Raw genomic sequence first — 13,221 nt, 5'->3', positions numbered from 1 at the left:
CGTTTCCCAAAACTCAAACTCACGACGTCATAGCAGCTCCCCTCTCGCGCGTGTGACCCTCTAACCATCTCACATCTCATTCATTCTTGACTATAATAGCAAAACCAATCTTTTTAATATTTTCTGATCAAATATTTGAACGGCTATTTGGGTATCTAAATAATCTTAGATATAAAAAAAGTGATCAACTATAAAATTATAGATCTTGTCGAGGGATATAATTTTCGTATAAAGTTTTTTTCCCATCCAAGTTAATATAAAAAATTATAATTTTTTTAAGATAAGGTGTCAATTGATCATGGTGGTCGACTGAAACTTTGTTATGATAATTTGGGCATTTAAATGACCTTAAATTTAAAAGTTTTCAACTACAAATTTGTAGACCTCATAGATTTCTACAATTTGATATAAAGTTTTAAGATAAGGTGTCAATTGATCATGGTGGTACGAAAAAATTATGATTTTTTTAAGATAAGTTGTGACAGTAGCAATTATCAGTGGCGGTTCATGGCTAGAACCGATATTGATACTTACTATCAGTGGTTGTTCATGGCTAGAACTAGCACTGATAGTATCAGTGGTTGTTCATGGCTAGAACTAGCACTGATACTTACTATCAGTGCTAGTTCTAGCCATGAACAACCACTGATAGTAAGTATCAATATCGGTTCTAGCCATGTATCAGTGCTGGTTTGTAGCTACAACCGACACTGATGTATTCGTGCTGATTCGTGGCTGAAACTTGCACTGATGTATCAGTGCCGCTTCCAGCCACGAACCGATACTGTTAAATCAGTATCAGTGTCGATTCTAGCCAAGAATCGGCATTGATAGTGACTATCAGTGTCGGTTCTTAGCTCCTCAGTCATTGTTCACGTGCGGGAGTTTAAGAATCGATATTGATACGTCTTCAGTAGTGGTTATATGTGAACCGGCACTAATGTGACGCTACATATGTGGTATTATGTAGTAGTGCCACGAGGTAATTCTTAAACCTACGCCTATATCCATTACCTGCCACAGGTAAAAAATGAAATATGTTCCTGTCGTCCGCAAGCATCGCATACCCACGTGCACACCCGTATGCCTGCTAACATCTAAACATGGGGGTACTTAGAGCAGGTATACAGGAGAAATAGGTAGGGGTAAGTTTCATGCCCATGTTACTCTTCCCGTTGAGTTTTGAATCTAAGTATAACCACAAGTTGTACTTAGAGTGGGTACTCAAACGAAATAAGCAATGTAAGACTTTTCTATGCATGTGTTCCTATACCCGTTAGGTTTAGAATCAGACATGCACCCGTACCTATGGACACAAAATATGACCCATACCTATAACTATTAGGATTTTTACCCATGGGTACACGGTTAATCTATACCCATTGTCATCCCTAGCCACTACGTGAAAAAAAAAATGCTATAACTGACGGGTGATAACCGTCATGTGTGACGGGTCTCGTACCTTTCACCTCGAATGCGTCACTGATGACTAGTCATAAGTGATAAGCAAGGATCTGTCACCAATTAGATTATTGGTGATAAGTCAAAACTTGATCTATCACTATCATAAGTGACGGATCGTAACTCTAACCCATCACTTATTACAAGCCATGGGTTATAGTTATGACACATCACTTATGACTTTTCATGCTTTTTGGACACCAAAAAAGTCAAAAAAAAATATTTATTTCAACCGAGCCAACCCAACTCAATGACATCACCACTCGCCACATGTCCCTTGCAATTTTTCACATTGTTTTCATACTTTGTATTCCGTGGGAATCAAACTTGTGACCTACCCTCATGCGCGTAGCAGCGTTACCACATCACCCTCATGTGCATTCTGAAGGAAGCCAGAGAAATATCCTTTTAACCATTTTACTGAAGGTCATAAGTGACAGGTCATAATTGTGACCCATCATTTATCAAGTCATAAGTAACGAGTCACAGTTATGACCGGTCACTAATGTTCCTTGTACAATAGACACACAAACCAGATTGTCTTCGGTAAAACGGATATAACTTTTCCATATGGACTCCAAATTTGATGTTTTTTTTTTTACTCTACGGATATCTATAGAAAAAGTTACATCTGTCTCCCCAGGTATGTTGGGTTTGGGAAATTTTTTGAGGCCAAAAAATGGCCTAAAAGATTAAGTTCTCGCCCCCGGAAGTTTCTGCACCATTTTCAGAACCCGCGTTTGTGTCCATAGCTGTCACCCCTTACATCAAACTTGAGTAAAAATATACAATAGTTCCTATTCTAGTGCTGCTAAAGTGAGAAAAAATAAGAGAATGATAAAATAAAATAAAATAAATATTTCACTTTAAATTCAAGATATTTCACTTCAAGCAAGATTTGAAAAGCAAATCCAATGAAGAATTAACACTTTTAACTCGAGATTTATGTCGTATAGGACTGTAGAGTATATAAGTGACGGGTCACAACTATCCTACTATCAAAACTGAGGCAGGTATTTGTGAATACTGTCATTAGTGATAGGTCATAACTTGATCCGTCACTGATTAGTTTGTTATTGGTGACAGGTCAAAACTTGACCCACCAATGTTTGGTTTAGGATGACTTATCACTGATGAGTCATTATTGGTGACGGGTCAAGTTTTCACCCGTCATCAATTACTCGGCTAGGATAACTCGTCATTAATGAATCATCATTAATGACAGATCACAACTACGATCCATCATTTTTATCATAAGTGACAGATTATATTATGACCCGTCACTTATATATTATCTTTTTTATCTATTTTTCACCTAGCCATCCTCACATGAGCCAAAGGACAAAGGGCCAACATGGCACATGAAGAAGGGTCACTCGAACCAATTGGGAAAATCCTAGCTTTGGCATGCGATTCCGATGCGGCCAGAAAGTCATGGCAATAGCTAAGATGAGGAACGGACGGCTTTATGTTGGCCAACGAGTGGCAACCAAGTGTCAGGTGTGGCTACTCATGCAAATTGGCACAAATCGACATGGACTTGAACAGCAGTCGTTGTTTTACTTAGAGAATGTTGACTAGCCGGTGCGACTAGTCAACATTCTCTGGCCCATCCGTGTGCTTGGCCCGCTCTAGCCGATGCGGTGGGGAAATATCAATGACAACCAATTTTTGGAAGCATCTGGCTCCCCAGCTCCCATCATTCTGGTCTCGTCCTTACTCCTCGGCCTCACGTCTTGTCACTTCCCTCTCTCTCTCTCTCTACGGCAGTCGGCGATGGTTCCTACTGGGTCGAGCTCACAACCGGCTCCTCTGTCTTCCTACTGCAGGGTGCGCTGAGGGAACAGACACTCGATAAGGAAGGGTTCCATCCTCTACTCAGGATAACAAGCTCTGGGTAGGGTGCACTGATGATGGTGTTGAGGCTCGTCCACGGTGACTCACGCTTATTCCTGGCGCGTTGGAGGAATCTAATGGCATTGAGCTAGGGTTTCAATGGATGGATCCGACGATTCTCTAGGAGGATGTGTCTTCAACTTCTACATGTCAGGTACGGGCTAGTGATTGCACTGGGTTGGGTGCTAGAATTGGGGATTCACGGCTGGGTTTTGAGGTCCAGCGTGATGAGGAATTTAGATGCTTGGAGCAAGAGATTCTTCATGCGATTCGGAATCCGCCTCTCCCGCATGCTAAACCATGTTGGATGTTTGAGGCGAAGAGGAGCGATTGCGCAAGAGCGATTCACGAGAAGTTGTTTGTGCATTCACCAAGGGAGGTGGAGGAGATTGAATTGGATAAGGCTGTGGATGAACTAGAAAAAGTATTGGGTGTATTCCAATCTCGTCTGCACAAATTGATAGGGTTCTGATGAAGAGGGATGTCATCCAGTAGTCTCTGGTGAGGAGTTCGGCACGGTTGCCGGAAAAGGGGAGAGAAGGGGTGTCAACTCTAGCTCCCACGCAAGGGCTTCGATTATGGGTCAGGATAGTTTGTCGCTGATGGGCTTCAATTTGGCTTCTAGGCCATCAGCCCAGTCTCATGATAGGATTTACACGCATTCCAGGGGACCACAGCTGGCGGCATGGGTGTGGATATCCAAAGTGAGTGCGTTGAGTGGGTTAGGGTTTCCAGTGAGAACAAGCGAGATCCGGCAATTTGGGGCATTTGCGCACAAGGTGCGCTGCATCAGCCCTCCTCCTCCGCTCTCCAGCTCTTTCACAGAAGCGGTCCATGGAGAGGAGATGGCTAAGCGGGCGGAGCAAGGTCAGGGTCGTGGTTGGGGAAAGAGATGACAAGAGGATGAGTTGTGGTTATATGAGGATGACCTCCTTGGAGGTGAGGTGATTCCAACCGAGAGAGAGTTCTGCGCCAGAAGCTGCAGAGGAGATCAGACTTTGAGAAGTCTTATGATAAAGTTAAATGGAACTTTCTTCAGGAAGTGTTGGAAAGAAAAGGTTTTCCTGGTTTATGCATCAAATAGGTTATGCAATATGTCCAAGGGGGTCAAGTTTGTATAAATGTGAATGGGCAAAGGAGCTCCTATTTTATGACTTACCAGGGTTTGAGACAAAGGGGATCCTTTATCACCTATTGTGTTCAACTTGGTGGCTAATATTATTGGGGAATTGATTGATAAGGCAGTGGACAAAGGGCTAATTTTAGGGGTGGTAGACCAGTTAATACCAAAAGGGGTTTCTCATATACAATATGCGGATGATACTGTTATTATGGTTGATGGAAGTGACCAATCCATTTTGAATTTTAAGGTGATTCTATACTATTTTGAATGGTTATCTGGGCTTAAGATCAACTTCCATAAAAGTGAAGTTTTTGTTTTTGGGTATGATCAAGAAGGCAAGAAAAAGATTACTAATATGCTAAATTGTAAGCTGGGAGTTTTCCCTTTTAGTTATCTGGGCATCTCTATTATGATCATCACCTTGGTGTGAGGGCTTTTGATCCTATAAACCTAAGGTTGTATAAAAGGTTGGCCCCTTGAAAAGGGAAGAATATGTCATCAAGTGGCAGGTTGATTCTAACCCATTCATGCTTAAGCAGCCTCCCCATATACAATATGGGATTCTATCTCTTACGAATAGGGTGCATGGTAAGATGAATTCCATTAGAGCAAAAAAAAATTTGGTAAGGTGCTAATGACAGGTTTAAATATCATATGGTGAAATGGGATATAGTGTGTAGACCAAAGGAGTTTGGTGGGTTGGGTATTGCAAATACCAAGATTATGAATGAGTGCTTGCTGGTGAAATGGATCTGAAAGATCATTAGGAACAGTGAGGAGATATGGTGTCAAATTCTTAAAGCCAAATACATGCCCGATGGTTTGTTCTTTAGTTCCAAGAGGAGAGGAACTTTCCAATTTTGGCAGGGACTGTATAAAGTCAAACATATCTTTAAGTGGGGTGCTCAGTATAAGGTCAATAGGGGGGACAAGATTTGCTTCTGAATAGACATTTGGTTGGGGGATACTCCACTTCATATTTAATATCCTGATTTGTATAAGCTTTGTAAAGATCCTACTATTGTAGTGAGGATTGTGTTATGGATACCGGTGGAGTGTTCTTTTTAGAAGATCTCTTAACCATAGTGAGCAGGAAAGCTTACAAAGGCTATATGAGAGGCTGCAAGAGGTGAATATAAATGATAATGAGGATGAGGTGCACTGGGCTCTGGATAAAACTGGAAGTTTTACAGCTAGATCTTTATATAAGTTTATCACTTTTGGGGGTGTTATTAGCAAGGGGCCTGATCTAATTTGGAAGTGCAAACTACCTATGAAGGTCAAGATATTCCTCTAGCAGGCCTTCCATAATAGGTTGCAATCTACTGATGCTTTGAAAAAAAAAGGGGTTGGAAGGGAAAGGATATATGTTGTCTTTGTGGTCATTTGGAAACAACTAACCATATACTTTTTAAGTGTCTCTTAGCTCATTTTGTTTGGTGTTCTCTCATGGAGTGTTTTGTTTGGAGATCCCAGCCCAAATCTATGGAAGATTTTTTATACAATTGGCTTGGTTTGACTTTTAAAGGCTTGAAAAAACTAGGTGTTTTCCTTTTTGCAGGCTTAGCATGGGCGGTTTGGAGAGCTCGCAATAGGATGGTGATAGAAAAGAAATTTCCTACTCTTCCCATTGATGTGATTTTTTCTATTATTTCATATTTGCAGAAATAGAAGATTCTTCTTAAATTGGAAGATAAGAAGACTTTGGAGTCAGCTGTGTCCAAGGTTCTTCAGTGGACTTCGACATTCAAAACAAATCGTATGCCGGTATCTGATGTGGTGGAACTCTAGGGTATCAGTTCTATTTTCATCTTTTGATGGTATATGTAGTAGTTTGATGGTGGTGCTCGTCTTTATACTTTTGTTACATGTGACTCATAGGTGAGCTGTTATGAGTCTTTGTGGGACGTTTGTTGGTAGTGTCCTCTTGTAAGCTGGTAACCCCAGCTTTGCATTTTTGTTTTTTCTTTTCTAGGGTAAACTCTATGGTTGTTTGTCTCAAATTGGTTTTCAATAAAAACTGTTAATTTCATTTCTAAAAAATAAAAAAATAAACTCCGGGTAAGTCTTTCGAATAAGTTTTAAAAAAATTAACAAGAAAAGTTTTAAAAATATTGAAAAAGTTTTCAAAAAAAATCAAAAATAGAAAGTGAGCCTGTCAAAAAGCGGTGAGCAAAGCAACGCGCGTGAAAAAGGATTTCCGCCCCTACCCCATCTACATCCAGATGGACCTCCACTGCTGCTCCACGCCGCTCTCTTCTGATCTCGCTGACCGGTGCACCTTCCCCGTTCACGCCTCCTTGCCCCCGAGCTGTGTGACAAGGGCGGAGCCAGGCATCGGCCAACCTGGGCTCCGGCCCCCCTTACCATGCAACATTTTCTGAAGAGTGAAGAGGCCAGAACACGCCGGTGAGCTCCGCGACGACGTCCTCCACCGGATCCTCGCTACCGGTGGTGGCCTCCCCGTCGAGCTCGAGCTCCCTGACCTCTTCTTCTTCCCAGTTGAGCTCCACTGTAACAACAGGGAGCAACACTGCCACCATCGCTGAAGCAGCTCCTGCAGCGCCCCGCTACTCTAGCCAGTCCGAGGAGCCTCGCCACGACTCTCTACGTCGACTCCGAGCCTCAATCCACTCCTTTTCGCGGATCGACCAGAGCTGCGCTGCCTTCTTCCCCAAATCTGATAACCGCGCAGTGCTACATTGCGCTCCCAAATTCATCGAACCCAGTGAGCCATCCCTCGATTCATCGCATCCACGAGTTCCTAGGTTGGTCGCGCACCTCTTTGATGCCTCCTCCTTTTGAATTTGTCGCTGGATAGAGTCTTCTTGTCCATTCCCTGCTGCCAGTCTCCGAGCGCCACCATGCTATAGTAAATTTGGCCCCCTTAGTCTTGAACCTGGCTCCGCCACTACTGCGAGAGTTCCACGATCGCTACGAGATCCGCTCGCTCGACGGCCACAACACCTTTGCCGTCACAGAGTCTGACGGCCCCCTCCGCGCTCTCTCGTCAGGTCACTCCATATTCCCTAAACCGTAGAGAACCTCATTAGCCGCTTAGATCCATGGAGTTTCGTGGCTTCGCTTCCTGATTTGGGTAGTTTGAGCTATTCGACTTGTAAATCGGTGGTGGTAGCTTACACGTGCATGCGTTTGTTCGCGTGCAGAGGAAGCCACGGCAGGGATCGATTGTAAGGTCTCGAGGATATACTGGGTGGCCGGCATCATTAGGTTGCTAGCCAGTGAGTCACCTGTTCTTATGCCTACTTGGGATTATATCATTTGTGATTTTCCCTGCATATTGCGCTCCTTAGCTGTGATCTCATAAAATTTTGCTTGTGGAGCAGATTTAACTCACATACGATCATGTCTCCTGCTTATACTCCAACATTGCAAAACTGTGTGATTGTTATTATCTATGCCTTTTTTAATAACTTACATTTGGCTATCAACTGATATTAATGCATGGTTACTTCTGAACACAAGCTTATTCAGACATTTTATAAATGCTAGAGAAGCAATTGTAGTGCGTAATTTACAACTCGGTGCTAACGGAAATTGCATGGCATACCACAATGTTCTACACTTAAACTTTCATTTTTGGTGATATGTTACTTGTTAATGTGTTTTATATTATAAATTGGTTATAGTCTAGACTATAAACTACTCCACTAGGCATTTCTGCATTTGCAGTTAGGCATACTCTAGACCCTGATTCGGATGGGTGGTTTTAGACATGCTGCAGAGTGATATATTGCAAGAACATACAAATATGATAGGGTTTTAGTTCTTTTTAGTTGTTATTAAATGGTTATATTTTGTTTACTAGTTACATAATACCTGTCAATTGTTGTATCCTTACTAGTTACATAATTGTTTGTGATAAATAGATGGAGGACTTTATTTGGGACAGAGCAAATTGGGATTCCTATCACACCATGGCCATTTGTGAAATTTGTGTACAAAAAATAGATGATGGGAATAGGCCTCTTGGTGTATTGTCTAACAAAACATACAAGAACTTGCATGATAAGTTCTTCGCTAGGAAAGGGAAGCATCACTCAAAAACACAATTTAAAAACCGATGGGATTCGTTGAAGGGTTTGTATACTGTTTGACTAACCATCAAGAAAGCTACTGGACTTGGATGGGATAGTACCAAAGGAACGGTGGATGCAAGTGATAGTTGGTGGAAAGAGAATACAAAGGTACTCAGTTTTATATACTTATTACTACAATTAATTCTATTGTTTCATAAGAAACCTACTACAATTAATTCTATTGTTTCATAAGAAACCTGATATTACCTTCTTTGGTTTTCAGAATCATGGAGAATGGTGGAAGGTTCGGAATGGACCTCTTAAGTATTTCTTAGAGCTTAGGAGGATGTTTGAGCATAGCGCAATAGATGGCTCTTCCTCTTGTATTCCCGGTGAAGGAGTAGGAGGGAACACAAACAATGCGGTTGATGTCAAAGAATTGGCAGCTACAAGCCCTCAAGGCAACACCAACACTCGAAATGTTGCTAATCCATTAAAGCTATGTGGTACTAACAGTAGTGCTAGTAGCCTGAAGAAAAGAAAGAACTCTATAGTTAAGATAATGAAAGGTATATGAGATAATAAGCAATCATTTAGTGTTGTTGCCAACAAGGTGATGCATGGGGAAATGAGGTTCGAATTCATTAAGCAAGTGATGAGTTCGGCGGTGGAGTCTGGGGCAATAGAAGGAAGTGACGATCATTTCATGGCTAGCAAACTTTTTGTCAAAGCTAAACACCGTGATGTATTTAACACTTAGTAGGAAATTCCTTCATGTGTTAGATACTATCAATCTCCTTGCAGTGGATGTTATCAAACCTAGGGACCCAAAGTTTAGGACGGTACAAGCTAGGCTTCAAGATCCTTGTTTTGCACCATATTTCATAGTTGTATAGACGCAATAGATGATACACATATAGTTGTTGTTGTGCCTTCAACAAATTTAGTTGCACATGTGGGACGTCATGGATATTCGACTCAAAATATGTTTGTCGTATGTGACTTTGACATGAGGTTCACTTTCATTGTTGACGGATGACCCGGCTCGGTACATGATATAAGCGTGTTCAATGATGCTTTACGCAAATATGACGTCAAGTTTCCACATCCTCGACAAGTTATGGTTGTATATCATCTCATTTGCAACATAGTAAAAACTATATGTCTCATGTTGAATGGTATTTGTTAGAAAAATATTATCTTATTGACTCGGGCTATCCTAATCGATCGGGTTATCTATCCCCATACAAAGGGGAGAAGTACCATCTACAGGAGTTTCGACAAGACCTATCACCTAGTGGTAAAAAAGAAAATTATAATCAGTTGCATTCATCTCTCCGCAATGTGATCGAGCGATCATTTAGTGTTTTGAAGATGAATTGGAGAATATTATTGGATTTGCCAAGTTATCCTATGGTTAAGCAAACAAAATAATAATTATATGCATGACTCTTCATAACTTCACTCGAGAAAGTGCTATGAGTGATCAAGACTTTGAGATGTGTGATCAAAATGAAAACTACATTCCAACAGTCGAAGGATCTTCATCTCATGAAAGTGGTGGCAATGGATTAGGAGATGAAGATGGACACATGAATACATTTTATGATAACCTTGTTGATGCTTTGTTTGCTATGAGAAACTAGATTATTCATGCGAGGATATGAATGATGTAATATTTTCTAGCTTATGGACTAAAAGAATTTGTATGATTGATGTATCAGTTGCTACTTGATGGTTAAAAAACAATGCGGTATGAATTATGTTTTATTTGCTATTTTATCCTGCAAATTCATATTTCTAAAATAGCTATAAAAGAATAAACGGGAGAAATATTGCTACAAAAGTTAAGGGCATTTATAGATATTGCAAAACATAAGCTGTCATCAAACCTTCTCATAATCTAGGTAGCCAAACATCACTCAGTTTTTCACAATTCACAATTAAAAACTGTTTTTTACTATTCAAAATTGAAATAAACAGGCCCATGGTCTCATGTGCCCCCACAGACAGGCAGCATCACACCGCAGCAGAAATGTACAAAACTAGCTACAACTTGCATTGGAAAAAGAATATTCTTTAGCGTGCATTTCTAAAATGGTTACTGGTGGCTACTTTTTCGCTCGCCTCCTTTCTTGACGACCAGAGCTGCACTCGGAACAGCATCCATTCCCACTCATCAACCCTTTCTTGCAGAAGGAATAGGTTTCAGCTCCACCACTGGAAACCACCACCAAGAACAAGATCTGAAATAGGCAGGCAGGCAGGCTGGGGTCAACAGAGCTGAGCATACAGGTCAGGTCAGCTCAACTCTCTCAAGCAGCGAGCAGCAGCCATGAGTACCATGAAGTTTTGCCGTGAATGGTAAGCTGCTGCTGCTGTCTGCTGATAATATGTTGTGTGCACCTATCTGCCGGTCATGTCCTTGTTCAGCTGGGAATGAGGTTTCAGTAGTAACTGGTTCATTCCATCTCTTTCTTGGCAGCAACAACATACTGTACCCCAAGGAGGACAGGGACCAGAAGGTGCTTCTCTATGCCTGCAGGAACTGTGACCACCAGGTTCTTCTTTCCTCTACTACTACTACTACTCTCCATACACCCTAGATCTCGTCAATTCATCCACTGGAGCTTGCTCTTGGATTCAGATCTTTAGAACAAGATGGGATGGGATGGGATGGCCAGCAGCCATGGATGAAACATGTGAACAAGACTAACACGGATAATTGAGTAGAACAGAGTCTCTGTCTTCTACTGAGTAATTATGCGCAACATGTAGCTTGTGAATACATTTAGGAGTACGCTTCTGCCTGCAAATTGAAATGAACATAATATGTGTTTGTAGGTGAATTTAAGTTACTTAGAAGATCAGAGAACATCCAGTTCTTCCGATAGTCAGGGTGTTACTTTGTGATCGATGAAGAACAAACTTTTCTTTTTCACCTTGTACAGCTAGCTCTGAATGTGAGTCTGTGGTAGCAACTGAAATGCTCTGAAAACTGCAGGAGGTTGCAGACAACAACTGCGTGTACCGGAACGTGGTGCACCACAGCGCCGGGGAGTTCACCCAGGTGCTCCAGGACGTCGCCGGCGACCCGACGCTGCCCCGCACCAAGTCCGTGCGCTGCGCCGTCTGTGGCCACGGCGAGGCCGTCTTCTTCCAGGTCATCTAATTCTTCAGAGACCATGACGAACTTACTTCAGAGCTTCATCTTCTTCAGAGGCCATGACAAACTTCTGACCAACAAGACCTCACCATGGTTCTTCTTCCTCTGTTCTTCTGCAGGCCACCGCGAGGGGGGAGGAAGGGATGACGCTCTTCTTCGTCTGCTGCAATCCGAGCTGCGGCCACCGGTGGAGAGAGTGAGGTGTTGATCAGCCAGGCAAAAGGATCCCATTGATGCAAACAGTCAGAGGGACACGATTTTTGAATTTTTCATCCAAGAGACCTGCCCATAGTAGCATGAACTGATTGTATGTTTGAAGCACATTCAGGCATAAGCCGTTTCAGTAACTTCAGAAGGGAGACAATTAGGACCACTGGGGTAAATTTCCCTGTGGTTCATTTAACAAACAAAGGATTTGATGACGAGGACAAGCTTCTTGGTTTTCTGTTTCCTTTGAATTTCTCCGGTAGCTTCAGTTGTGGATCCTGAGAGCAATCGTGTTCTTAAGTTTCTTTCGCTTAAGCAAACGATGAGCTGCAGAACTTGCAACCACGGGGAACAGCAGCAAGCAAGCCATGATTACCATGAAGTTCTGCCGTGAATGGTAAGCTGTTGTTGGTGAGATGCCTGCTCATTTCCTTGTTCAGCTGGGAATGAGGTTTCAGTAGTAACAGGTTCATTCGATCTCTTTCTTGGCAGCAACAACATGATGTATCCCAAGGAGGACAGGGAGCAGAAGGTATGTAGGTTCTCCTTTCTTCTACTCTCCATCCACCCATTTGAGGTTGTTCTTGGATTCAGATCCCTGGTACAAGATGAGATGAGCAGCAGCCGTCGACGAAATATCCGAAAACAGCGCAAATTCAGTAGAAAAGGATGCGGCCTACATATAGATTTAGGAGCACAGTGCAGCCTGTGCATAGATTGAAACGGCGGAAAGATGCTCTTACAAGTGAATTTAAGCCATCTGGAAGATCAGCAAACATTCCATTTTGCTAGTAGTCAGGTTGTGACGTACTTTCCGGTGCAGAGCAAACTTTAACTTTTCATTCTAGTTCTTCAAACTGACGATAAAATTCAGGAAACGCCACTATAAAGGATGGAATCCATAAAATGCAATTCCAAAGGGGCGTGTGCTTCACCATATGCCATAATCCCTTCACCAGGCAGCATACAAGAGGCCAGCCTGGTGATGTCGGATCTGAATACCTGATCCTGAGCCATCCCTTTCAGCTTGGCCTCCATGAGCCCTTCTTCTGCGCTCTGTAAATCTGGAGGTGTCAAAAATCAATATAGATGATTTTGATTTGTTACGTATCTGGAATGTGTCAAATTTTGACATGGCCCTTATATATACATGTTAGTTGCAGTAGTAATGCAATGCAATAAAGAACACCAAAAGGGATTGACAACATATCATTAACATCCATGCATGAGTTCTCATATCTCAGTCGACCATACAGGATAATAGCATCAACTTAGTTCAACCAGCATACACAACCAGCCATACATGAAGTTCTCGGTTCAACAATAAC

The 13,221-nt window shown here is 42.1% G+C and overlaps 1 protein-coding gene across 3 annotated transcripts; it reads left to right on the top strand.

The window, feature by feature from the left end:
* The first annotated feature begins 10,610 nt into the window (after positions 1-10,610).
* LOC133904796 (DNA-directed RNA polymerases II, IV and V subunit 9B) lies at positions 10,611-13,003 on the top strand. 3 transcript variants are annotated; one of them, XM_062346348.1, is made up of 6 exons: positions 10,611-10,884; positions 11,006-11,081; positions 11,525-11,683; positions 11,806-12,290; positions 12,386-12,692; positions 12,768-13,003. In XM_062346348.1, exons 1-4 carry the CDS (start codon positions 10,856-10,858, stop codon positions 11,884-11,886), a joined length of 345 nt encoding a protein of 114 aa, XP_062202332.1. In that variant the 5' UTR covers positions 10,611-10,855; the 3' UTR covers positions 11,887-12,290; positions 12,386-12,692; positions 12,768-13,003. The 3 variants fall into 3 exon arrangements, with proteins under 3 accessions (XP_062202332.1, XP_062202331.1, XP_062202330.1); XM_062346347.1 differs by having other exon boundaries at positions 12,408-13,003; XM_062346346.1 differs by having other exon boundaries at positions 12,386-13,003.
* The last annotated feature ends 218 nt before the right edge of the window (positions 13,004-13,221 follow it).

The sequence above is a fragment of the Phragmites australis genome, chromosome 22 (genome assembly GCF_958298935.1).
Source record: "Phragmites australis chromosome 22, lpPhrAust1.1, whole genome shotgun sequence".
In the NCBI taxonomy this organism is placed as follows: Eukaryota; Viridiplantae; Streptophyta; class Magnoliopsida; order Poales; family Poaceae; genus Phragmites; species Phragmites australis.
This window is presented reverse-complemented; position numbering and strand designations above follow the sequence as displayed.

What these genes read in the sequence shown, in the direction of transcription:
- LOC133904796 (XM_062346347.1), top strand. Translation starts at nt 10,856, where the DNA reads ATGAGTACCATGAAGTTTTGCCGTGAATG. An exon ending in ATGAAGTTTTGCCGTGAATG is followed by an intron (nt 10,885 to 11,005) that starts GTAAGCTGCTGC and finishes CTTTCTTGGCAG; the next exon opens with CAACAACATACTGTACCCCA. An exon ending in GCAGGAACTGTGACCACCAG is followed by an intron (nt 11,082 to 11,524) that starts GTTCTTCTTTCC and finishes TGAAAACTGCAG; the next exon opens with GAGGTTGCAGACAACAACTG.